Below are 27,551 nucleotides of genomic sequence, written 5' to 3'. Positions count from 1 at the left end.
AACCATGGACATATGTGCTCCAAAAGTTTCCTGACACGCAGTCATTTGTGGGTTTTTAATTATAAACAGAAAATATTCACTAGAAAAATAAAGAAGCAAGCCCATCAATATATCTTCATAAATTGAGTTTTGTTTGTATACAACAAAACATCTGGGCAAATGACTCCCCCAGTTGCCAGTTCCAGGATGTGAGCATGCATACGTTTATAAACACACAGAGGTGCACATACATTCACATGTGCAATTAAATTCTTGCATTGGACAGGACTCAAACATCTGTAATTGCAGGTACAAGCTGTCTTGTAAATAAAGGAATGGATTTTCCTTACACTCACCAGGTCTCATTCCACACAAAAAACCAAGTAGGAAAGAGGGCAATGCCCAGTAAAATACTTGACAAAGTCGTATTTTTTGAATGCATTTTATTTTAACAACCAAAAAATTCTAACAGCCTAACAATGCACATAAGTTAAAAATTAATTATCACTTAGTGATAACAAAGATAGTTGATTTACATGGAAAAAAGAACATTTACAATATGTTAATCCTTATTCACATTGTTGATATCGCAATAAAACACAATTTGTTTTTTCATTTCACAAAAAAAAAAAAAAAGGCGGGAAATTGTGCTTTGTCAAGAGGCACTACAAGAGAAAGTTTCTTCTTCCAAATAGATATTATATGACAGATATTGAATAAATAGACATATATGCATTGTAATTCGCAAAGATCTGGCAAGACCACAGGCTAAAATGCCCACAGATTCACTTAGAACCACTGCAAACTTGGCAGTGAAATTAAAAAATAAAAGGCAAGACTTAGCATTGAAAAATACCTAATAAATTTTTGGTTGAAGTGTAAAAGATACCAAATGCGGATGCCATCGATAGATGAGCCACCTTGTAAGAGCTTGGCAAAATCAGTTTCCATTACGTGTACAGAGTGACCTTCAGCAACAGTGTAAGAAGACAATTTGGAAAAGAGTAACTCGGATATTAGGAAGCAGCAACCATGGACTTTCTGATTAAAGCTGCAGCATACTACAGAAGTAGGAAGGATGGGCCCAGGGCTTGACTGCAAACAGCCATCCTTCTGCAAAGGTATATGATGCTCATGTCAAGATAATTTTTTAAACATCATTATTTGAAAAAGTACAGGAAAATGTCCCTTTAAAAACTCCAGAGGTTACTGAGCAGCTAGAATTAGCTTGTATTGCAACATGTCTTCTCCCTGTATATTGTAAGTTCTGAGTTAATATCTACACATAGAGGTTTGTTTTTTTTTTAACTCCGACCTTTTATACCTTTCAAATATATAAATAGTATTAACAGTTATATTACAATGTTTGTGTAGTAAACAGAAAATAACTTTCAAAGTGATATTGCATGAGGTCTTTGAAAAGGCTGCATGAGAGCACAACTCCAAAAAAAATCCAACCGTGTGGGACTGTTTGACGGCCACCTTGAAGCATGAGATTAGTTTCACTCGGCCAGTCCTGAAGGTGAGGTCTCCTCTTGCAATGACTAGAAGTAGAAGTGGGGAGTAATGGTTTCTGATGGGAAGCTAGAGGCGGGGGAGGACTATAGTAGATTGCAGCTTTAATGCTCATTCCACTGAATAGCCAGTCGGCATTAGTTCTGCTTTATGTAAGGTAACTGCTATGTAGGTAACTGGGAAAATGTTTCCATTTATGAGGAGTAGGTGATTCCACTGAAATTGCTTTGCTTACTCTATTGCCTGGAGCTGCACAATGATTCAAAAACAGGTTCTTGCTAGGGCTGCCCCCATAGTAGGGAAGGGATGAGGTGCGTGAGAGCAAGGACTAAAAACGTCTGGTTAGGTGCATGGAATACGTACAAAGAGGAAGCCCAAAGTGAAACAGAAATGAGAAACGTCTTTCGGGAGATGAAGGGATGGAGATTTATTTGAGAGGGAGCCCCTTTAACTGGGCAGCAACTTCTTTTCTAACTTAATATTACATTGAACTATTTTCTATTTTAAAAAAAAAAGAAAAAGAAAACAGCAACAATAAACAAGTTTTAAATGAGCAGGCTTACTAATTTTAAGATCTGAAGCCACAAGCAGGTAAATAAATTTCACAATAAAATGTGGCTCATACTGTGAATTCCATTTGTCTGACATCAGTATGTCATTTTATCGAGACTGCACTAATGGACAAGTTTTCTCTGTACTGAATTTCAGCTTTACTCATTTGGAAGTCCACAGAAACACATCTGTTCACTACAGTAACGACAAGCTGAATAACGGAATGCGAGTCATTTTAAGTGTGCATTGTGTCTTTAAGATTAATTTGACTGGTATCATTTTAAGGTGCCCTGATTTTTTTTTCACTTTACTTTCTTCTTCTTTCTTTCTTCCTTTCTTTTTTTTTTTTTTTTTGGCAGTGTTGATTTGTTTTGTTAAATACATACCTCAAAAATTACCCATCAAGCTGCCAGATAGGAAGCCATAGAATTAAAAAAAAAAAAAAATCAGGGACAAACACAGAAAATAAATAGGAATTCAAAAATAGTCACCCCACCCTGAGAGCAGGCCGCAGTTTATCAAAAAGCCAAAGCGACTCACTGTGAAGTGGTTTTTTTTAATACATAAACAAGTCTCTTCTTTAAGAACTCATTTCACAGTCTATTCTTTCGGATTGTAAAGTTCTCTGTCCCATGCAATTTAATATATATATGTAAATATATAGATATATACATATACATATACACACACACTTGTAGCTTCCTTCATTTATTTCATAGGTCTTTTCATCCTGGAACTTGCCTGGTGTCTCTTCCATAAGTGCAAGGATAATGAAGGCAGAGTCTCCTGTGATTATAATGACTACGATCCAGTCCATTGTAAAGCATAACACTTTAGTGTCTTTGCCAAGGCGATGTCTGATTCAGAAATACTGAACTTATTCAGTCTACAGGTGTACCCTGTGCAACAGAGAAATGTCAAAAAAAGGTAAGGAAAACAAAACAGACCCCAAAAAAAGACAAAAATAAAATAAAGCAACCAAAAAAAAGTTTTTAAAGAAACTCAAACAGAAAATCCTTGGACCGATGTATTGCTTTGCCTGGTGGCAGTTCACATTATCTCTGGTCAATTTCAGCAGGCGCTGCCTTGCTTTTCTCCGCACTCTCCTCCTCAGCCTCCACTTTGTACATCTCCTCCGAGCCTTCCTCGCTGTCATTCTCCTCCGACTCTGTCAGCAGCTCCTCGTCCTTATACTCGGCCACGTCCACCACCGAGCCCAGGTGTTCCTTGAGCTTCCCATGATGCTTCACGTGGTACCGCTGGTTCTGGAAGAACTTGATGATGGTGTGTTTGGGGAGATCCAGCTGAGCAGAAAGAGTGTGGATGGCTTCCTGGTCAGGGTACAGGCCCACATCATGGATGAAGCTCTGGAGGATCCCTAGGGCTTCCAAAGAGATCTTTGTGCGAGACCGAGGCTTTTTGGTGCAACTGTCTTCAGTCGGAGGAGGCGGGGGAGGTGCTTCTTCTCTGGGAGGGGAGCTCTCCTTGGCTGGCTGAGACTGCTGTCTGTGCAGGACCTGATAATTAAAATTTAAACAAAATTAACATGTGATTCACAATCTTACCTTTCAAAAGCCATCCGCCCAGTGAAGTATGTGTTGTCTAGCTAGCACTGTAGTGATGCTGTAGTCATGGTAAGTTCAGGTCTTCTGAAAACTTAAAAGAATTTCTGGAGATTCAGAATCTCCTCTACAAAGCAAGAGGTTAATAATAGTAATGTTTCCATTCTGAGGCACAAAGAAGTTAAGTCATTTGTTGCCAAAGGTCATTCGAATTCAAAGGATCTGGCTCCAGGGCCTTGCTGTTAACTAGCGTGGTGTGCTACCTCTCTGAAGCCCAATGACAAAGAAACTGGACCCAGAGGAAAAGTGCAGGCTCTACAAATGAGATCACACGGGCTCACGTCCAGACTCTTCCCCTTAGCTGGGTGTCCTTGTGCAAGACACTAAACATCTTTAAGCCTCAATTTTATCATCTATGAAAGAAAGATAAGACACTGACTTCCTAGGGATGTTGGAAGGATTAAATGACATAATGCATGTAAAGAACAGTGCTTGCCTTAAACCAGAGGTTGACAAACTTTTTCAGCAAAGGGCCAAATAGGAAATATTTTAGCCTTAGTAGGGCCATACCGTCTCTGTTGTGATGCCTCATCTCTATAGTGTGAGCATAAACAAATGATCATGGCTATGTTCCAATAAACTTTATTTATAAAAACAGGTGGCAGGGACTTCCCTGGTGGTCCAGGGGTAAAGAATCTGCCTTCCAATGCAGGGGACTCGGGTTCAATCCCTGGTCTGGGAACTAAGATCCCACATGTCGCAAGGCAACTAAGCCCACACACCACAACTAGAGAGAGAAAAATCCACATGCCACAACTAGAGAGAAGCCCATGCGCCGCAATGAAAGATCCTGCATGCCACAACTAAGACCCAACGTACCAAATTAATTAATTAATTAATTTTAAAAAAACAAAACAGGTGGCAGACTGGATTTGGTCCATGGGCCAGAGTTTGTTCACCTCTGGCTTAGGGCAAACATCCGATAAATGACAGTCATTATTAGATCAGCCTCATAATTACTTAGAGTATAACAGTGGAATAAGTCAGTATTTGAGTCAGAAAATCAAGTCTCCATAAAATTAAGAACAACTTTTGTTTATTTTCTTTTAGCCCTGATCTTAATCCTTAAACAAGAATGTTTTTTAAAAATATAAAAACTTCCAAATTAATTAAAAGACATAATTTTTATTAAATTATGCCCTTTAAATGACTAGATTATACTCATATAAATGGACCTCCTCAATCTTACTGATGTCAAGGAGACAGCAGTGAGTGGTGGCTTGAAGCAAGATTTTGGTTCCCTGCCCAGGAATTGAACCTGGGTAGCCTGGGTGAAAACCAGGAATCCCAGCCACCAGTCCAGCAGAGGCTAGAGAACAAACTATTCATCCTTTGTTCTGCAATCCACTGCCTTTTTTTTGTTTGTTATCCTTCATGTCAAGGTTTTCTAGCTGTAATTAATTTAAATTTCTCTTTCATTTCTACCTATTCCCCACTCATTAGAAAACAAAACAAAACCGAAACAAAAACCTCTAGTATTTAAATACTAGATCCAAGTTGGAGCCACTCCTGCCTGGGGTGCCACGTCAGCAGATTGAACTTTCGTGTTGCTATAAATACTCTGCTTGACCAGAAACACAGTATCCTGTCAGCAAATCCGCAAATGCAACGCCAGCTCTGGGCTCCACACTCACTTCTTTGCTCTCTGATCTTTCTAAATAAGGTCAGATATGCAACCCCAGACAATCATGCCCTGTTTTCTGTGTCGTCACTTCTAATGCTCTATAAAACTGGCCCAAAATCCCTCCGGAAGAGTGTTCCACTGCTTGTGAGGAACTGTACCCCCTACAACCCATGGATTGTTCTGTTCCCCTTGAATAAAGGACATCAAACCGATTACTACATTGGTTTAGTTTTGTCATTTGACACTAGTTAGGCAAGCTTATTCTTGACCCTCATAACTGCTTCTTCAGCGTCATCTCTGCATGGAAAAGTTTCCCATTTTAATATTTACGAACTTTTTCAATCTGACTAAAGAAAGAGAAAGCAATACAGAGGAGATTGTCCAAACAACTCGCCCCTGTCCCCCTCAGAGGCCTATGTGAGAAGGACTCCCTGGAGAGGGCGCATGGGACCCTGAAGAGGAACTCAGCCGCTGCTCACACCCTGCAACATCAGCGGCAGCGCTATAACAGCAAAAGGCTACCAGGAAGGTTCCCATTAGAAAGTATGATGTCAACTCCAAAGGCAAAGACCGAATTTCCTCCACGCAGGTCAGTGTCTAACATCCTGGAAGTTCCCAAGACCTTTAAGAATAGTGAGTTCACTTTTTTAAAAAACACATGTTTCTCTTTTACCATTCTCTCCTATTTTAGGTGGTGTTTTCCATGTTAGAGTAACAAATTAAACATTTTCCAAAGCTCAGGGGGAACTCAGTCCAGTCAATGAAGAAGAAAACATGTCTAGTTACACGAGAGAAACATTGGTACCACCACTACCAGCACCACCACACACTACCCAGATGACAAATTTTTTTTAAACTACAAAACATCAACATCAAAGCAAGCATTTAAGAAAACAATCTCTGCCATTTATCCTAGTCTCAGGGACTACCTGATGAAAAACTAATTTCTTACCGATGTGAAAATGTCAGCCTTTTCTGTAGAATTGAATAGATATTAGGGCAGATGACACTGTTACTTAGGTAACAGAAGAGGATGAAACTTTTAAAATAATAATTCGTAACAAGTAACAATCAATATAACAATAAAAGGATAATCAAATGCAAATAAGAATACCCATTATAATAAGCTGATGGCTGGTGGCAGAAAGAAATCTAAAACAGAAGACCATAAACAGTGGCACTGAAGGTCCATATAGTGTCGACCAATTAAAATGAATGTTCTTGACATTTTCTTTACCCCTTTCAACTAAGAGTAAACGTATGTGGTCTGCTGTGGTAAGCAGGCATCAGCAAAACAGTGAGAGCTCCATTACTTCAACATCCTAATTATAGCTGGCAGGGAGAGGAGATCTGCACGGTGGACCCACGCTGCTCATGGCAGCTTTGATGGCAGGAAGATATTTGCTCTGAGGTTATAAGATTGTAATCTGGGCAGCTTGAACACTGTAATAAATGAACCTCTACATCAACAGGTGAAGATTATTTTTGGGGGGGGTCGGTAAGAAGGACAGAGAGAGACTGAAATTACATAGGAATATGTACTCACACAACATGTATACTCAAGCACAAGGACCCCCTTTTAGAGCAATTGTGATAATTGGAAAACAAAAGAGAATTAAAATGCCCCATTTTTTAAATTATGCTTGCCTTCTGTAGTAAAAGTCAGCATAACGGTTCCACTTAATTAAATAATTAGATTGGTTCTTTAGGGGTTTTCCATTGTGCGCTGGTTAGATTTAAAGAGATTTTCCAAAACTATACTTTGAAGTTACTATAATCTTTCTGCACGATAGGGTTCGTTCTTCTCCTGAGGTCCCACCAATTGGCCTATTTCACCCCCCCCTTCTAACTTTGAACCTAGCAGTAGTAACACACAGATACAGAGAAGCCACACATGAAACAGAGAAACAATAATCATAGTAGCCACCACTTACTGAATGCTTACTCTGTGCCAGACAGTTTTAAGAACTTTACATCGATTAACTCATTTAGTCCTCACAGTTCCTTGTGAAGGAGCTACTTGGATCCAGAACAACCTAGAAACATGGAGCATCTCAGGAACACCCTCAAAATTGGAAATTTTAAACACAGAGAGCTGTCAGTCTAAGACAGTAGGTTTCCTCGGAACAATGACAATGTGGCTGCCGTCAGAGGAGAGGAAGATGTTTCTCAGAGAGCTAGCAGCAATGGAAATGATCTACAAAGTGAGATATCCTGTGTCAGGTCAGACGATGCTCTATATTGAGTTGGGAGCCATGACAATATTTGCATGAAGAAGGTTAAATAATATTTCTGGTATCTTCAAGCAGATAGGAAGGAGCGCAATATTCATAATATCTGAGATGAAAAGAGTCCCCAAGTTACTCTGTCCCAGCTATCTTCATTCCCCTGAAATGTTCGGATTACTCCAGGCACAGAGTTATTTATTGTCTTCTATAATTTTTAGCAAAAAGAACTGCCTACAGGGCTTCCCTGGTGGCGCAGTGGTTGAGAGTCCGCCTGCCGATGCAGGGGACACGGGTTCGTGCCCCGGTCCGGGAAGATCCCACACGCCGCGTAACGGCTGGGCCCGTGAGCCATGGCCGCTGAGCCTGTGCTCCGCAACGGGAGAGGCCGCAACAGTGAGAGGCGCGCGTACCGAAAAAAAAAGAACTGCATACATTTCCTCACTAGCCACCTGCAGTAGCTTATTCTTATGACAAACAATCAGGAAATTCTTACTGTCGTGTAGTGCTTCTTCCAGTGGTGTGAATACTCTGAACGAAAACAGAGCAGAGCCTACTGCTTACGATGTGGTATTCCCCAGGCGGGGAAATCAGTCCAAATGCTCTCCCCAAACCCTCCATCTAAAGAGTGGGATCAAGTCGCCTTTTCTGCACTTTCCCACATCTTGACTAACTAATGCCAACTCTTTTAGTCTCGTCTTCATAGGACAGGTTTCTGAACACCCACTTAAGTGAACTTTAGTTTTTCTGTCCGAACTTCTCAGAGATATTTGAAACTCCTTGTTTGTTAACTAGAATGACTCAAGTTTGGTCCCTGTCCCCAGCCAGTGCCCTGAGTACCTCCGGCCTGAGGCCATGTCATTGATTCCCGCTGGATGGACTACACGCCATCCTGTTCCTCAGCTCATCTGACAGTTCACGCATATATTTCTGGCTGATTGACTTTTTGAAACCACAAAATTTACAATGACTGCAACCAAGACAGAGGATGCCCTGCCATCTGAACAGAGATAGGCTCTTTCCTAACAAGTTCTTCCCAAGCCCAGATGATTGTTTTCTGGTATTTTTTTAAAAAAAAGGTAAGTATAATGGAGCAGCTACCCAGATATTTATGCCCAAGTCTGCACACTTTCCAGACTCATCCTTTTTCCCCTTTTTCAAAATGGGCCTAGCAGTTGACCTTTCTATTCCTAAAGTCTCTCATCTCTCTTCACATGACTTTCCCGAATAACAGAATATATCATTCTGTAAAGATAGCTATCCATCCCTTTCCCCTTGACCTTTGCAAACTGAAGCCTGACAATTCATCCTATCTCATTTTGCTTTGGATTTTTCTCCATCACAACTGAACTTAAATTAATCTGGTCGGCAATTCATTTCTGATATTGATAATTTCTACGAAGAGAGTTTTAAAAGGTTTATTTAAAAGCCTCTTTCTTTTCTTGTAGCTTCTATTGTTAGTTTCTTAGGGTTCGCAGCAGTGAAATACCAAGGTGGCTTCAATAATAATGATAATACTATTAATATTAATGATAGGTGCTGGCATTCATGTAAGTTTATTACGAGCCTAAATGCTATAAGTATATTTTATTTTCACAGTAATCCTGGAGTAAGCATTTTTACTCCATTTATGATGAGAAAATTGTGGTTCAGAGAGTATAGGTAATTTGTGTGAGGCCTCATAGCATCTAATTAGCAGGACTGGATATCTAAAACATATCTGATTTTAAATCCCATGCCCTTAAACATTATGTTCTCCTGTCTTCTGTGCGCAAGATCACATAAGAAAATTGAACAAAGGCTCTAGAGTAGAGGAGACAGACCATAAATAAGATATCAGGTAGTAATAAATACTGTAAGCAAAAATAGAGCCAAGCATAAGGAGGAGAACTGGGGGCAGAGGAAGTTATTTTAGATTCGGTAGTTCAAGGAAGGCTCCCTAAGGAGGTAGGATTTGAGCAGAGGCCTGAAGGAAGTGAGGACCAAACCATGAAAAAGAGCAAAGCAGACCAAGGGAAACCGCAAGTGAAAAGGCAGGGAGGCAGGAGTACACTTGGTATATTTGAAGAACTGCAAGGAAGGCAGCATGTTAGAGCCGTGCCACCCAGTACAACAGATACTAGCCACATACGGCTACTGACATCTAAATTCATTAAAACTAAAAAAAAGAAAAAACTGAGTTCCCTCAGTCACACGAGCCACATTTCCAGTGCTAGATAACCACCCTGTGCAATACCATACTAGACAGCACAGATACAGCACATTGCCACCAGCACTGCCATCACAGGAATAGCTCGGACAGCCCTCCGCTAGAGAGAAATAACAACTGAGGGGCTGCCAGGGCCAGAGCCAGAGCAGCAGGGCCTTGGCATTCTACTGTCAGTAAGGTCTACCCTTACTGTGACCTGCAGTCATGTCCTCTGAGCTAGCCCCAAACACAGTAGGACTTGAAACAACCACTAACACTAGAGAGAAGAGAAATATTCATGTATCCACACACTAAGTAAGAAATACTCAGCTCATAATATCAATATATTACTGGACTTTCAACATAGTATCACAAATAGCAACACTATCATAAAAACAACCAGAAGGATGCATCGGCACTTCTATCCTCAAGAGAACGGGGACTTCCCCGGTGGCTCAGTGGTTAAGAATCCACCTGCCAATGCAGGGGACATAGGTTCAAGCCCTGGTCTGGGAAGATCCCACATGCCACGGAGCAACTAAGCCTGTGCGCCACAACTAGTGAGTCTGTGCTCTAGAGCCGGTGAGCCACAACTACTGAGCCCGCGTGCCACAACTACTGAAGCCCTGTTGCCTAGAACCCGTGCCCCGCAACAAGAGAAGCCCGCGCACTGCAACGAAGAGTAGCTCCCACTCGCCGCAAGTAGAGAAAGCCTGCTTATAGCAACGAAGACCCGGTGCAGCCAAAATAAATAAATAAATTGGGAAAAAAAAGAGAGAATGGTAAACTTACATTAACTGATGGCTGCCTTCTTCATCAGAAGTGCTTATCATGTCTAAAAGAAATTATGTTTAAAACCATCGACCTCGGGTTGAGTAAAAAAAAAAATTCCACTTATCAAATATTTATGGAGTGTCTATAGTAACTGGACCTATTAATTTACAAAGCTTTCTAGTAAGGAGTCCTGTCTCCAACAGTTGGGTGTTGATGAACAAGTTATGGGTAAGACATAATCAAATAGAAACTTAAAAGTTTAATAAGTCTTGCCTTCCTATTTATTCACTAAAATCTCATCAGGCTGAAATATGACATACATGTGTATAAATGAACATGAAGATGGCGATGAAGAAAGAAAGGTTGTAAATATATTCAAAAGAGATATCAACTTCTAAATAAAACCCAACACCTTCTTGCCCAGTGACAAAACACAATCGTAATAAGGATATATGTTGTTTTTCTGCCTTCGAAACTGAAAAGTTTAAAAACACAAGGACAAAATGGTACTGTGACAAAAGCTGACTAAGAAAGATAAAGCAGCTCTTCTTAAACCGCTCAGTGTTCAAATAGATTTTGAAGGCCTCAATGAAAACCAGCTGGAAGCCATGTGTAAAAAATAATGGCTTTTGCCTGCAGGGAAGGAAGTGAGATCCTAAATGATTAAGTTTAGGAAAGTATATAATTCACTGTATCATTATGGGGTGAACTGGATTACTTATAATATGCCAAGACTTTGTGGTCTTTTTTATATAGAGAAAATGAGAAATTATTAAGGAGGTGACTGTATAGGGTGGCTGATCCAGTGCGGTAATAGGCAATAGGTTAAAATTGGCTCCCAGGTGGCCACATCCCCCTCTCTCTGACAAGCCTCACCCATAGGAGTGAGCCTCACCAGAGCTTCAGGTCCTACGTGGTGATGTGCATCAATAGGAGATGACTTCTAACCGCATTTGAGTTAATATCAGAATATTTTTACTTGTTTAATTTTACCTCATCTAAAATAACAGAATGTAATATAGTTGATCCGAAGAAGGAAAGCATTCTTCCACTAAAAATCCTGAGAATATATATTTACCAGGCAATAAGAACAATTGGTTAGCACAACTGGAAAGCCCTCATGCATAACTCAATTAGAATTTGTTAAATGAATAAGTGCTGCTATTTTTAAAATATACTATATATAAAATACCATATAACTGAGATATTTGTCTTAAGTTTCAGCAACCTAACTCTACCCCCTAGTTTTCCCTTTTTTTCAAAATCAGCACTTAAGACGGTTAATTTTAGCTCAGAACCTCAGTGGGGAGAATTTAGCATTAGTAATTAATAATTAATAGAACTATTATACATCTATCTCATTATTGGACTATAAGCTACATATTGGCACACATAAGTGCTCAGTACATCTTTGTTCTGCTGCACTGGATTAATTCCATATTCTCTCTTTCTTTAACTGCAGACCAGTTACTATTTTTGTTCTGTACAACTTATTGTTTTTTCTTTCTATTATTCATTTGTAGCAAAACTATGTTTTAAAAGTAAAGAAACTGTCACTCATTATAGGAACTTACATCTAGCAGGTATCTGAGAGCAAATATATATATATGTATATATATTTTTTAACCATTTTTGTGTGTGTTAAAAACAATTCCAGGGCATCACATAATCCTTAAGATTGCTTTTACATAAACTTTGTTAGCAGGAGTTGTGAGGTCACAAAGTTCTCGTTTTGAATCCAATCTTTATCCCCCAAAGCACATATGCTTATTAGCCTTGCAGCTGTGAGCAAGTTTCTTTCTCAGAGCCACAGCATTTGTTAATCTGTAAAATCTTCCTTGTAGTTTTATGAGGATTAAGTGAGATAATGCATGCTAAATACTTAGCAGAGTTCTTGTCATAAGTAAGGTTTCCGGAAGTAGTTTCTGTCATTAAAAAATGAGAGGAGGTTTTAAGAATCAGCAGTATAATGCCTCACGTAGTTTTCTGTAACTACACTTGTTATGAAAATTAGCAACAAATTCAGAGATTTGTCCGTCCTTTTCACTCCAAAAATCTACAGATCTACAAAGGAGAAAGTCCACCAATAAGCTGTCTTATTTCTTTCATTCATATACTGCACACATCTTAGTTCTTCCACGTGGCACCTAGCACGCGGAAGTTGCCGCTAAAGCATCTGTCACATGGAATTACACCTCATAATCATAATCCCTTTCAGGGTGACACCTTCTATATGCACAACCTGGGATCCTCTTAAGATGACCTCCTTTATCGGTTCTAGAAATGTGATCCACGGTCCCCTGGGGGAATCCCGATATCCCCACAGAGAGGTCCATGAATCAAAACTATTTTCATAGCAAAACTGAGACATTAGTTGCCTCTTTGACGGTGCTAAAACTTATACTGATGGTACAAAAGCAATGGTGGGGAAACTGCTGGCCTGTTAGCATAAGTCAAGTCAGTGGCACCAAACTTCACCAGTAGTTGTGTTCTTCACTGCCACATACACACAGTAAACATGCAACTTTCATTTAAGAATATCCTGATGAAGCAGTAATGTGGTATTAATTATATTAAATCTCAACTCTTGAGCATACTTCATTTTAATAGTCTGTGTGAGGAACTGGGAAATACACATAATGCACTTCTGTGGCATACTGAAGTTAAGATGCTTCTCATGAGAAAGAGCATTTGTGAGATGCTATGAGCTGACAGCTGAACTAGCACCTTTGTCTTGGAATAAATATCATTTTTACTTGAAGGAACAACCAACAGGCAGACTATGATTATTCAGACTTGGGTATGTGGCAGATATTTTCTTAAAAATAAAGTAAACCCGTCAATTCAAAAAAAAAAACAAGAAAAACCTGGTAGTATTTGTTGCCAATGATTAAATTTTACCTTTCAAGCAAAAAATCAGAATTTTGGAAAACTTGTAGCTTCCACTAAAAGCTTAACAGTTCCCTAATACTTAAAGACTTCCCTGATGATACTGGCGGTGATTTAAGAAATTTAAAAAAATATGTCATACAATGAAATGTGTCAACATTTAGAAGATCTGAATAACTCAATATATCAATATTTTCTAAATGAGCATTGCATGATATTATAAAATGAATAGGTAAAAGATCCATTCAAAGTGCAAGGCAGACCAATGAATTATAAGGTAAAAAAGTATGAAAGTTCACTGATATGATTTTAGATTCTACTTGGCAGCCAACCTTTAAGAAACTACCACTTGTAGAGTTTTGTACAGAAGAAGAATGATCATAATTTCCTGGGAAGGCTATTAAAATATCCCTTCCTTTTCTAATTGCATGTCTGTGTGACGGTTGATTTTCTTCATTTACTTCAACCAAAACTACACTTTGTATCAGAATGAATGAGAAGCAATTATGAGAATCCAGTTGTCTTCCATTAAGTCAGACATTAAAAGTATTTGCAAATATATATGTAAAACAATGGGACTCTTATTTTTTTTTTGTTTTGGAGATAGTTATCTTCATAAAAATATATCATTTACGTGTAAATATTATTTATAATTATTTTCAGACAAACATTTAAAAGATTTCTCAGAACTAATTTCTAATATGGTAAATATTGATAGATATGCACATTTTTGGAGTCCTTAATAGTAAGAGTGAAAGGGGACCCTGACACCAAAAAGTTTGAAAACTCTGTACCACATGAATCACTTTGAATACATAGCCTTGTCTTTCCCCTAATGAAAACCAAGCACTTTACTATAAAATACAAAATGGACCTTACAGTTAATAACATCCTTACTTGATCTCAGTCACCTAGGAAAGTCTGAAAGAATGAGTGTAGGAGAAAGTACACATGCATTACGATTTGCCTCTTGACTTTATCTCTCAGAGACATTTTCACAGGCAAAACATATCCTCCTAGGTACACAACTCAGCACTATTTCTAACTTCAAATGATGTTACTTGAGTTGGCTCTTATGGTTCTAATTTCACATCCTAACATTATAAGACTTATTAAAAACTGTGGTTTAGTTTTGTTGCTTTTTTTGGATTATACAGTATCCTAAGGTCAAAACTCAGGAAATCTGTTATTAAAAAAAAAAAAAAAGTATCCATGAAGCGATGACAAATTGCGGACTACAGGTGTTAGATTACATTTTGACTCCAGGCAGGTTTAATATAAGTTGGTCTCCTTTTATAATTGCTCTTAGCACATACAGCTACGGGAAGGGGGTTGGGGGTCGGGGGAGAGAATAAGAACCAAAAAAAAAAAAAAAAAAAAAAGAGTAGAGTTCAATAAAAGAAGATCATGTCGAGAGAAATCAATACAAACAAGCAAAACGGTAGGAAGTCTAACATGGAAATATGTGTTCAATTTCATCCAGCCTTAGTCTGAGTTTCCTTTAATATTGTAACCAAGATGGTATTGGAACATCGTGTATGTTTTTAATGCAGTTTAATAATTGTTTCTCAAAATAAACACTTTGGCCAAAGATAAAAGCATAAAAACACTGTGACACAATAAGCTGTTAAAATAAACTTGGGGGTTTAGAGGAAGCTTCTTAAAACAGCCTTTGGCTTATATCATTTCCTCTTTGGTGACAAATTGAGAACAACTATACCAATGACTTTGGTATGGTTTGGGTTAAAAAATGTGTCATAGTCATCAATCTGACTTTGGGGAGTGGCCAGAATCTGTAAACCCTGAAGAGGTAGCTAGCTGGGTGAGCTGCTTTTCCAATATAAGGAGATGAGCTGATAGCAAATTAAGCAGGGTCAAGATGAGTAGCCATATTTCAATCAAATAGACTCCATGACACATAAAAAACAATTCTCTCTCCTATTAGAATGTAAGAGAGATAAAACATAGACATATATTGAACCTAATGGCAATTATAACTTTCCCTTCATCAGCGTCATATGATAAATAGGTTTATTTGCCCATTTAGGACCTAACGTGACCAAAATCATTCCACAAACATAACAGAATTCATGGGAGAATTCAGGAAGAGCAGACTCTTCAGGAAAGTCCAGGCCACAACCATGTGTCCTTCTTCCTGGGAGAAACCATCTCCCAGCCCACCTACCCCAATCCCATTTGCCTGACACCCATGAGCATCCATTTCCTCCTGTTTCCATACACCTCCACCACCTTTCACAATGTCGTCTCAAAACACAAAACTTTGCCTCAAAATGAATAGAGAAGGCCTATCTTTTGAAGATCAGATTCAAGGTACAGATAATATTAAAGTGTCTTTAAAGACCTTATATTTGAGTTAAAATGAGTAAAGAGTAACATGACCAGAGCTGACAGTTACCTCTGGGATTCTGATTTCTAAATGACTGCATGACTTGTTTCACTGGTAGAGTTGAGAAAAGAGTGGCTTTTGCACCAGCATGGATGAAAGAAGAGCTCCTACATCAAGTTAAAGTTAAGTTAAAGATAATGAAGAGTGTAAAACGTTAGGATGATATATGTACCTGGAATTCATAATGGTATTAAAAGAACCAACGTGGAAATTCATGACACTTCATCAATGGCAAAAGGGCAAGAGAGAAAGATGTGCAAAGGTTCAGGATAAGAATGATCCATTAGAATTCTTAAACAGTTAATCTAGTTGGCTAAATAATTCTCAAGTGAAGTAAAAATGTAAACCAAATGAAAACAACTTCATCAAATGCCAGTGATACATGCATGACCCAGTAAGCTCTGAAATTTGACTTTTTAAAACAGATTCAAGATAAGCTTAAAAGAATAGAATACATTATTGAGCTTTGCTTTATTGTACTTCTCAGATATTGCGTTTTTTACAGATTGAATGTTTGTGGCAACCCCACATTGTCAGATGATGGGTAGCATTTTTTTAGCAGTAAAGTATTTTTAAATTAAGGTATATACATTGTTTTTTTTCCTTTTTAAGACAAAATGCTCCTGCACAACTAATAGACTACAGTATAGTGTAAACATCATTTTCATATACACTGGCTTGCTTTATTGTGATATTCGCTTTATTGTGGTGGTCTGAAACTGAACTGGCAATATCTGAGTTATGCTTGTACAGAAACTGCTTCAGATAAATAAATTGCATCCAACAAGTTTAACTAGAGCAGAGTTTCAATTCCTTTTAAGTGAAAACATGTTAAGTTAAAGGAGGTAGAGAATATATATATTCTACAAGAACAGACATCATGTAGGCAGCCAAGAACTGCATCAACGAAGACTTAAAATAATGATTCCTGAGGTAAAGCACTAGAGTCAAAATTCAATCCACTTAGAAATCTCTTACTATTTAGAAATCCAATGACAAAAATAACTTGAAAACACCTATTTGGTAAAGAATGACTTAGAAACAAAGATGATATGGGGGAAAGAATGTGTACACTTTAAGTCATAGGATCTCAATAAATTATATAAGCTTCATTGAACTAAAACATCATTCTTCCTGATTTACATACAGATTATATGATGTGAGTTGGGGGTTGGATGTTAAATTTAATCATTCAAATCCTATAATTAGTATGTATTCAAAGTGGTTCGCCATCCTTTGGCCTTCTTGTTTCTTAAAAACAATAACAAACTAATCTCACAATGGCGATAGGTCCTGTTGTATTTATTCTTCAGATGAGAAAATGCACACACAAAATTGAACTCTGATCCACAAATCACAAACCCCTGAGTCTAACATATAACAAACATGCCCTTACTGCTGTTTAGGTGGAAAATTGGGAAAAATACAAAAATTATTCTGTTTAAAAGTTTTGAACAAAAATTCATTTTAGTGTGAATAAACATCTTCCAATTAAAATATAAAAATAACACTAAAAATGACAGAGGAAACTATTCAATGTTTCAAGTGTATGGTTAAAAGTGAAGACAAACAAGTTAAGAAAAATTATAATACATTATGGAGAAGTTCCTCTCCCAAATGTTAATTTTGAGTGGGTAATAAAGGAATTTTTACTTTTTCTATCTTTGGATACCATTTAAAAATATATATATACCCAATTTTGTCAAAATTTGCCAGAACAAAAAAGAGAGATTTTGCCTGACACAACTCAGCCAAGACTCAGTATAAGATGAAAAATCCCCATAATTGTAACAGCACTAGTGACACTGCAGTTACGTTGCATTCCAGCTTCTTAAAGAAGAGTGTTTAAATTATTTAAGGAGAAAGGGTGTTTGGATTAGATTTTTTTACCAGGGGGGTGGGGGGAAGAAAGAAGGTAATCCATGTGTTTGAGGTCTCACATGGGGCTGTTTAGAATCCCTTGATAGGCCACATTTTCTGTATAATTTTTACAGTTGGGGTACTCAGAAGTCAGAACAATCTGACAGTTATGGTTAGTGAAAATATTAGATGTTCACCAACAAAATACTACCTCAGCATATTTTTTGCTTTCTGGATGTAACCACTTAATAACAGGACTTGAGAAAACTGCACTGTGTGAATCTAACACATAAAAGTACAAATATTCCTTTTATAGAAAGCAAATCTTAAGCAGTGCATTATAATCAACCACTCTGGTAAAAGACAAAGTATCTAGAAATACCACACCACGGACATATTATGGTTTATTATTCCCTAACGTCCAAACTGGGTAAACAAAGTCAAATGATCAAGGAAGGGTTCTCCCCTCAGACTGTGAGGTAAGGGCCACTGATCTCTAGGGAGTGTCAACAGAGATTCCTTGTGACTTAGCAGTGAAAAGGTGTCACATGAGAGCTTATCAAACACAGCCTTTAGTTTTCAATTTCATTTAACTTCATCAGAGACTGGCTTCCTTGGTTTTCTTTTCTTTCAAGGAAAAAAGAATATGGAAAAATTAAATCATGTGAGGTGAAACTTCCAAAAGGTTAATTCTAGAATATTCTTTTAAATTTGAAACCACGTTTAATTCATTATGAGGTTACTGGTTTTACATTGTCCACATCGATCATCTTACTAATCAGGTATGGAGAAACTTTTGCTTCTAAACTTTGTGGTAAATACACCAGGTGCGAGAGGAAAAGCAGACAGGGCCAGGCACTCTTACTCAGACCGTGGTCTACTCAAGAAAATAAGTCTTTTGCTCCCAGGGCACCAAGGATGGTCACTGGGAAGAGAAATCCCAGTTCCTAATTCCCTGGGGCAAAGTAACTGGATTGGCAATTCCTTTTCCCACAAGAAAGATTCTAGTCTCCAAGCTGCCGATGAACCATTATATTCTCATAAGGCCGGTCATGCAGCATCCTTATCTACTCAGATTCACCAAGCAAGTCCAATTCTGTCTCTGTGCCACGTTGCCTTGGCTTTTCTAAGCATATTTGCTTATCCTGTGTAGGTCGTCCTCAGAAACTAGAACTGTCAAGTCATTACACTTCCAAATGTGAATCTGCTTAGGGGTGGATTTAATTTAATAGCTGAAAACTCAGTACAAAACAAACACACTTACAACTGACATTATCGGGGAATTAATCATTACTGCTCTCGACTGGTGTTCCAAGACCCCACATTGCCCCAGCTAGGATCTGAGAGTTCTCGCTGCCTCCTTCCCCCTCCTCTGAGCCTCCACATCTAGCCAATCCCACGTGCTGCTGGTTAATTTTCCCCTTTGCATTCTTCTCTCACTGCTGTTATTTAGACTTTAAGATCTCTTGCCTGAATTAGTAACCATTACTTCGCAAAAGGCCTCCCGGCCACAGCCAACACAGCATCTTGCGAAAGGCCTTCAGTGGTCTCAGGATGGGTCAAGGCCTCTCGCACATCCAAGAAAGCTCCATGACCTGAGTGCCGCAGGTGACCCTGCTCCGTCCTTGCTCCTGAACCCTGCCTTTCAGGCTGTGCTCCAATGATCTTAAAAGCTATAGTTCCCACCCTCGTGCTGTTTTGCCCCTCTAATCTCAGTGCCTTTGCCTCCTCTGTCCCCTCTACCTGGAAAGCTCCTCCAGTAAGGAATTCTGTAAGGAACCCTAGCAGCACTATTTCCTGGAAGCCTTCTGGGTCCTCCGGCCCACTCGGTTTGGGGCATATGTGCCCATCTTTTGTGCTTTTCTTTCTCTGTACTTACTTACATGCTGTACTACAGTCATCTGTCCACACACCTGTCTCTCCACGAATCTGTGAGCTCCTTAGGGATAGATTCTGTGTTACATTCTCCTCCACACACTCAGCACTTAGCACAGGGTCAGGCACTGTGTTTTGAGAGAATAGTGGAAACTTAAAATTTATCCTAAAACTTCCAGAATACTTCTGTATTGGTAATAGCCATATTATATAGACCAAAAGTCTTCTTAAAAATTAGAAAACGTCTAATAGCTGTAAGGGGGGAAAAAGTGGCCAGTTCACACCGACACTCATTTAAAAATACACTTAGTACTGAAAAGGGCTAAATCACACTAGTTCGTAATGACTTACTAGACTCACAGACACACACACTTGGCACAAGCCACCAGTACCATACAGCGGCTCAAGCAGTTCTTTAATTCCGCCCCTGCCCCCCCGCCCCGCCCCAATTATCTGCCTGAAAATTACTGACATTCAGAGACATGCGTTCTGGGTGTCACTGTTGTCAGGGATAAAAACTGACATATTCATCAGCTTGCTTCACTCTCCCCCTCCCCAATCTCCAGAAATATTTCTACTATCAAGAGAATTCAAAAGGCCTGCAGCAGACAGTTTCTATGACAAAAAAAAAAGCTGCTGGCGGCAAAACAACAAGTAACAATGAGAGAAAATTATAAAAACTAGATGTATTTGCTTAAAAATGGATCACAGGTAGCACAATAAAGCCTGAGACAGTAATGGCCCTCAATGGAATGAAATGCGAAGGAATGCTGCCTACCTACACAATGCTATGGAAAGCACTGTAGGTCTTTTCCAAAACAAATATTAAATGCCTTATCCTTAGAGGAGAAACAGTGACGTTAACTCGCGTGGGAAGAACCAAAAAGAAAGGAAAGTAACAGAATTATTTTCAAAGTATGTATTTCTGCCGCCACTTTGAGTCAACCACTGTGGTTCCAACACCACACAGTCCAAAGCGAGTAAGGCCAATGGTTTAAAGTTAGGGCCAGAAATGGCCTTTGCTTCTTCCTGGCCACCTTTGTAGTTTATTTAGATTTTATTAAAATTTGTTTTTAGAAACATTCAACTAAAACTAAATAAACCATGGGGGAAAAAATCCATGAAGAAAGAATCTAGAAACTAAATATAAGCCATCTCATTTATACTTACAGAGACCAGAAAAGCATTTTGGCATTAAAGAACATTTTTGTTTTCAGGTGCAGTGCTTTTAAGGGATTATATAATTACCCTTATTGAGAGCATACTTTTTAGCTTTGTCAGATTCTCCGTTGGAATTATAATTCCAGACCGAGCAAAGAATTCTATCAAAACTCTATCATCGGGCTTCCCTGGTGGCGCAGTGGTTGAGAGTCCGCCTGCCGATGCAGGGGACAGGGGTTCGTGCCCCGGTCCGGGAAGATCCCATGTGCCGCTGAGCCTGTGAGCCACGGCCGCTGAGCCTGCGCGTCCGGAGCCTGTGCTCCGCAACGGGAGAGGCCACAGCAGTGAGAGGCCCGCGTACCGCAGAAAAAGAAAAAAAAAAAAAACTCTATTATCATATTAAAACACTTGATCATGTGTTCCCTCAAGATTCCCAACTTTCTATTTCTGAGAAGAGAACAGATTTAATGAGATATTTTCAAAGTAGAACTGGTAAAGGGAATATTTGTGAAAAGCACTGCCAAAAAGACAATTCATGTGGTAGACACAGAAAAGGCAAATTTTACCACATATACTGGAGCAATGGATATTAAATAATCATCTCTGAATAAACTCTACAAATAAATACAGTCCTTTTGGTCTAAACTGAAGAGGGCATTGCCTAAAGGAAATCTCTAAGGTCAACCAGCAATTAACTGAAAGGTTTTGATTGAATGCTATTGACTGCTTTCATATCAGACAGCTTCCTGGTTATTATACTTCATGGGCTAAGTAGGTGCCAAGACATTAAACTGTCAATAATCTATTAATACTGCACTGTTCAGCTCACTCTCCCTGAATCTGCAGGAAAAGCATTCAAGCCAAGACCTGCTGAGAACTAATGCAGGTTCGCCAACTCTGATATAGAAATCGTACCTTTATTACCTCCCAGCTTAAGTGCCTAGGAGTGTTGACACAGTATAAGAAGAATATGCAGATAATAAATGCTTATTCAGATGAGTTAAACTAATTTTTTTGTTAAGAAATTGCTGAAGGGATGAGCATGTCCTGAAATCTGACTTTCTTTCTAAGTCATACTTAAGTTTCTAAAGTGTATGTAATAAACATTTTCAAAGAGAAATGAGAAGTTATTTAAAGTGAGCCTCACAGGTCCCTGCCACTCAGCATCTGGAAAGCAGTTATACACATTGTGGGGTTGGGGGAGAACTTTTAATGAATTTAATAGAGAAAAGCACTTTAATTAAATGCTGTCAAAGTGGATTGTATTAATGACTATACACAGAGGAATTTAAAGCAGCTAAGTTTATTTAGCAAATAGAAACTGGGCTTTCGAAGCCTGCAAGTATTTATGTTTCTGCAGTTGCAGTACATCTAGAAGACGATGATGGTGCCAAATGAAACCGTTGAGTTATTAGATATGATTTTATTTATTGGGTATTATTAAAGTTTCAAAGGCCTCAGGGGAATTAATTTCATTTTCAAAATGAAATACCACATCTGATCAGAAAGGGTTAAGAAAGTGAATACTGTCCCCCAGTTTCTTCTGGGCCCTGGAATTTTGAAGCAGCTAAGTGGCTAATGGGGACAGCCTTCTTTAGGTTCACCTGGTCGGAATTCACATCATCTCATGGTAGTGCAAAGTCAATGACACTATTTCTTCTATGACTTCTTCTTCTGTTGTTTCTTTTCCCCCAGTGATTGGTCACTAAACACAGTTCATTCTGTTTCACATAGCAATAAGCTGAAAAATGACCAAAACTCCTAAAAATCTCCATGAAAATTTGGTTGCCACAACTTTTTAAATGAAAAACACGAGTAACACGAACTTCTAAAAAGGAAAAGGTATCGAATGTTTGACTTAGGGCAAATAGGGAGAAAAGGGTCTTCCTCAGTATCTTCTACTCAGAGGTTGACCGCAGAACAAACCTATTATTAATGATAATATTTTAAAAATAAACAAAGAAAATATGAGCCTTAATGCATGAAAGCTGTAAAAGATTGAAAAGCTGGTCTGGCTAGAAAACACTATGTGTGTGTCAAAATGATTTTCTCTACCGTTTGTAAAAATGTAATTATCCATGATATGCTATTATCCATGATAGGCTACAAGGGTGAAGGATTTCAAGTAAATCCACTGGAAGCTAAGGATTCGCCTTTGGTCTTCAGCCCCTGACACCACCATGTCTGTGAGATCACAAACTTCTGCCATGATTTACCACATCCTCTTTGCAGTTATATATACTCTTTCAGTCTGTCTTTAGGTTTTAATTCAAAACATGAGGAAGGGGGAGGAGGGAAACGTGAGGATTGGAGCAAAAAAACAAAACACAAAATCCAGCACCTATTTCCTTTCAAGAACAGAGTAATGATCACAAATGGAGAGCTTCAACTTTCTAAATAAATAACCTAATTTTTAATCCTTCCCCTCCCCCCACCCAAGCTATTTATTAATATCGTATGTTTGATCTGTGTCTTTGTAGTTCTGGAACTTATAAGCAACTCTGCTTTCCCCATCTGCGCCAAGATGTTTCAGACTAGTCTTTGAAATGCTGCAAATGCAGATGAATGGGACATAAAATAGGAACTGATTACATACACGTTCTATACGTGAGTAATGGTGACACAGAACACAGAGGACATTACATGTTCATAGAGTGTACTGGACAACTGTGCTTCACATACGCAAACAGGAAGAGATCATCAAAGTACAGCATGCCATCTCTAGCCTATCTATGCTAGGAGCTCAAAATAAATTGGTTGATTTCTTGCAAATAAAGTGACAAGAAAACTTCTCCTCTGGTACCTCAGTAGTTCTAAAATGAAGATATATCAAAGACTCATCAACTCATAGAACACACTGATGCATTTGATCCAGATTATGTTTTACAAGCAAAAGAATCCGTCAATTTGCTTCTCTCCTTTCATTACTAAGGAAATGACTGTATTAACTTACTACACACACTGACTATTTTAGCTTTATCTCTTTGGGAGGCTTTCATTTCACATGAAGCACAAACTCAAATAAGGATTTCTCTCAAAAGTATACTCCTAAATTATACCTACGTGGAAATATTTGACATGTGTCAACCACAATTCCCTTTCTGCTCTTCTAGTACCACAGTTTTGAGTACACTGTTGACATGAATTGTCAAAAAACTGAAATGAGAAAAACTATATTTAAGAAACCATTTGCATGTATATATTGCACTTAAACAGTATATGCTCACTTTGGCACATTCTGTTCATTTAGATCATAATAGAAATAAAAAGACCTTTCCATATCCACATATGTTTAAGCATTCACATCATAGATTTTAGCTCCCTAAGTTTAGAGTACTTTGAAAAAGTAATCGACTCTTCATTTTGAAGTGCACTGTCAGGGTTCACTTTATCATATCTAACAAAGTAACTCTGTTAAAATAACTTCCCCTGTGTTCTACCCAAATCTGTTGGGTGTTTGGCACTAGGGAATCCCAATGTAATGGACTCATTACGTTACATGGCTCTGATTCTGCAAAATGAATCTAACCAGGTACTTCAGTTAGCCTTGTATACCACACACAGAAAGAAATACAAAGACAAATGCCATGAACATGGAGCAATAAATGTAAACTAAAGGAGAGCATGAAGAGGAAAGAGTAGAAACGACGACTGTTTAAATATATAACTATTTCTGATACCTGAGTGATCAAGTTAGCTGTAATACCAATCAGCCATTCAGCTATGGAAACACCTAAGCCTTTCTTTCATAAAATGGCTTTTGGCATGTCTTACTTATGAAAAATAAATACATGGATATCCACAGAGCTTAAAAAAAAAAAAAGCTAATTGGAGTCTATTCAGTGCTGTGCTGGTAAATGTTTAACAACAGACTCTCTACAGAAAAAAAGCTCCAATTGAATCATTTGCCAGTTCTTACAGTGTGAATAATTCAACCACGGCCAGTTCCATTCTACTAATGGTGTAAAAACCAGCTTCCAAAATTCCTGAAAACTTAACCATCAGTTCCTGCTAACGGGTGTAAGCTTACTCCAGCACACCCTGATCTGCTATCGAAAGTGATACCCGTCCCTCCTGTGCTTTCCAGACTTGGTCACTGGAATTCCTCCACCTGGCCCAACTTACCTGTCACTTTCCCAGCCCCAAAGGGATTAGGATGAACTTGATGTGACATACAATTCCCTAAAAGATTCCATATAAAAAGGTGAAGGGCTATATGATTTGCAGTGAATTCGATCTAGAAACAACTTGTGAGGAAATTGAACTTGTGACCTCGGAACTGTCAAATCTATCTAGTTTGCTTGATCTCCCATTTCTAGGGTTAAACCGAATAATAATAAAATAAATGAATTTCAGGACTTTGGCAGTTTTCCTTTAATTGAAAGTATGCTTGTCTATCATTACAAGGGGAAGTTCTAGACTTCAACTTAATAAAAATCAGCAGTAGTTTTCAGCTACATTAGATTTCCACACTAAACAGAAACAGCTGAAAAGCCACAGTAGGTAGGTTTGGCTATGATAGTTTAAAACTCAGTGGCTGGCTTTCTCTTGTAATTGTCGTAACTATCAATCATAAGAAAATCAACTGGATCTCTCTGAGCCCCTATAAGGTGTTCATAATTTGTTATGTTGATGCTAATTTGTTTTTCCAAAATGCATTTAAACCTCCCAGGGGCCATGTGTTTTTGTGTTATTTTTTGTTTTTTACATTTGCATGAAAATACTCAAATGGGGATCAGAAATAGATGAACCAACTCACAGAATGAGTGTTTCAGATCGGAAGAGTCTCTGAGATCACCTAGTCCAGGTTATAACTGTTTACAAAACAGTAAAAGGAAATTCTAAGGGATAAAACCCCTTGTCCAAGGTCACAACCCTGTGACTGGAGTCAATGTCACTTACAGGCCCTTTTCTTTACCTTATCATCTTTTTTCCCGTTTGGTCAAAGGTTCATTGGAAATAGAAAGTAGTTTCTTTCTTTACAAGATGCTCTAGTTCCTGAAACACTGAATAGAAAGGCTTAGGGGTTAACGAACATATACAGAAAAATTTTTTGTATTTAAGAACTTTTCAACTACACTCAGATTTAAGCAAATCCCAGTCATCTACTTTATATGTGCTTTTAAAAATCATAGTCAGAAGGTGCTGACTTCAAAAGAAGCAGTTATGTTTGTTTCTACCATTATGTGAGCAAGGCATCATGATTTTTCAAAATTAAAATCAAAAGGTTATATTTATCATCAGGTTCTTAACCCTGTGTCGTTCAATCATGGAGTACATGACACATTTGTCATGAACTACACTTTAAATAATTCATTACCATCAATAGAAAAATTTGCAAATGTTTTACTTTTTTACCTTTGTTTTGTTTTGGGTAAATGAGAACTGATTTCTATTCTTCTACAATGACACTATTCATACATACTTCCTCTTCTGTTTACTTGCTTATCTAGGAAGGAAAGAGGTAGAATTCCAGGTCGTGATGCCAGGAATTGAAGTAACACGAAAACCACCCATTATTATTTTCAGTATGTAGGACCCATTAAAGACTGTCTTAAGATCTTAGCAAATTCTGTATCTCTGCTCAGCCTACGAATACATAGCCTGTTCTGCAAAAGTCTGTATTCATTTCCCTGGTAGCCTCCAAGCGACTCAAGACCAGAGAAAATTTCATTCTCCTTAAGTCTGTCAGAGCCTGTACAGAGCTGCTGATAGTAAATGCTTATTTAATACTGGACCAAAGAGACTAAAACATCATTACTGCACCTTCACAACTTTGTGGGTTCTAATGTGTTACAGAAGTGATTAACATAGTTTTACAAAGAGCTGCATATGTAGATTAGTGACCCAAGTAGCATTTTTAAAGACAGTTTTGATGAAAAACAGATGGATAATAAGCATGTCTACTCCACCCCTAATTTCACCCCGACCACACAGACAGACACTTCTTATTTTGTCCTGGTCATGTTCTCTCTCCTCACCCAGGGTGATTTCTCCAAGTGGCAACCTTATTATTTGGCACTGGGGTATGGGCTAATTCACTGTTTTGAACCAACCACCTGGCTCATTGGTGGTGATAAAGCTGGGGCCTTTGGAGGGTCAGGTGTGTGAACTAGTCCCTCTTAATAATGAGCTCGTTGTGGCAGAAAATGTGTTGTTCAAGGACTACGGGAGCTGCTTCTCACTACCTCCTTAAAATTTCTACTGGAATGCTTCTCATTCATAGTTAATTGTTGATATGAAAGGTATTCGTTGTCTTTGCAGAAGCAACAGAAATGTACATCTGCAGAGAAGGGCTTCTCCACATGGATGAAGTTCTTTGGACTCTAGAGAATAGACTCAGAAGATCTGTTAGCTTTGGTATCTTCAAACATTTTTTTAAAGGTAATGTCATCTCTGAGAGGCTCTATGTGTTTTAAAGATATTACCCAGTACATTCGGGAAACAGCTGGAAAAACTGAGGCACAGAGATGGCACCCAAGGTCGGGATCGGAGAAAGGAATACAATCTATGGATTCCACTAAATCGTAGTCTGAATTCTAGGTTAAGGCAAGGCAGCCAGGGGGAAAATGAAGTCTGTTTAAAAATGCAATCTACGTGAGTAAAGGGGAGAGCTGCTCAATAGATGTGTGAAATTCTGTTTTATGTACTGTTATATACGTGGTGCCTAGAACGCCACCTGGCACACTGAAGGAACCCAACCAATATTTGTTGAATCAATGAATAAAAATGGCAACCTCTCAATTGTGTCTGCAGCTTGGGTCTGAAAACAGTTTTATCAGTCAATTTTAATCAGCCTTGCCAAAAGCCAGACTTTGCTAGATATCTATAAAAGTATAAAGGAGGTATTTTCCTTCTCACAGATGAAATATGGCAAGGC

At 38.4% G+C, this 27,551-nt stretch overlaps 1 protein-coding gene across 3 annotated transcripts in view; it reads right to left on the bottom strand.

Annotated features, from left to right (window-relative positions):
- Positions 1 to 2,351: 2,351 nt before the first annotated feature.
- SATB2 (SATB homeobox 2) overlaps positions 2,352 to 27,551 on the bottom strand; it is a 191,116-nt gene continuing 165,916 nt past the window's right edge. For all 3 annotated transcript variants that reach the window (XM_029224494.1, XM_029224493.1, XM_029224496.1), the window contains exon 11: positions 2,352 to 3,563. In XM_029224494.1, coding sequence (XP_029080327.1) covers positions 3,102 to 3,563 — 462 coding nt within the window. In that variant the 3' untranslated portion in view covers positions 2,352 to 3,101. The remainder of the gene's footprint in view (positions 3,564 to 27,551) is intronic.

The sequence above is a fragment of the Monodon monoceros genome, unplaced genomic scaffold (genome assembly GCF_005190385.1).
Source record: "Monodon monoceros isolate NGI ecotype Baffin Bay Population unplaced genomic scaffold, NGI_Narwhal_1 Super_Scaffold_16, whole genome shotgun sequence".
NCBI classification, from domain to species: domain Eukaryota; kingdom Metazoa; phylum Chordata; class Mammalia; order Artiodactyla; family Monodontidae; genus Monodon; species Monodon monoceros.
This window is presented reverse-complemented; position numbering and strand designations above follow the sequence as displayed.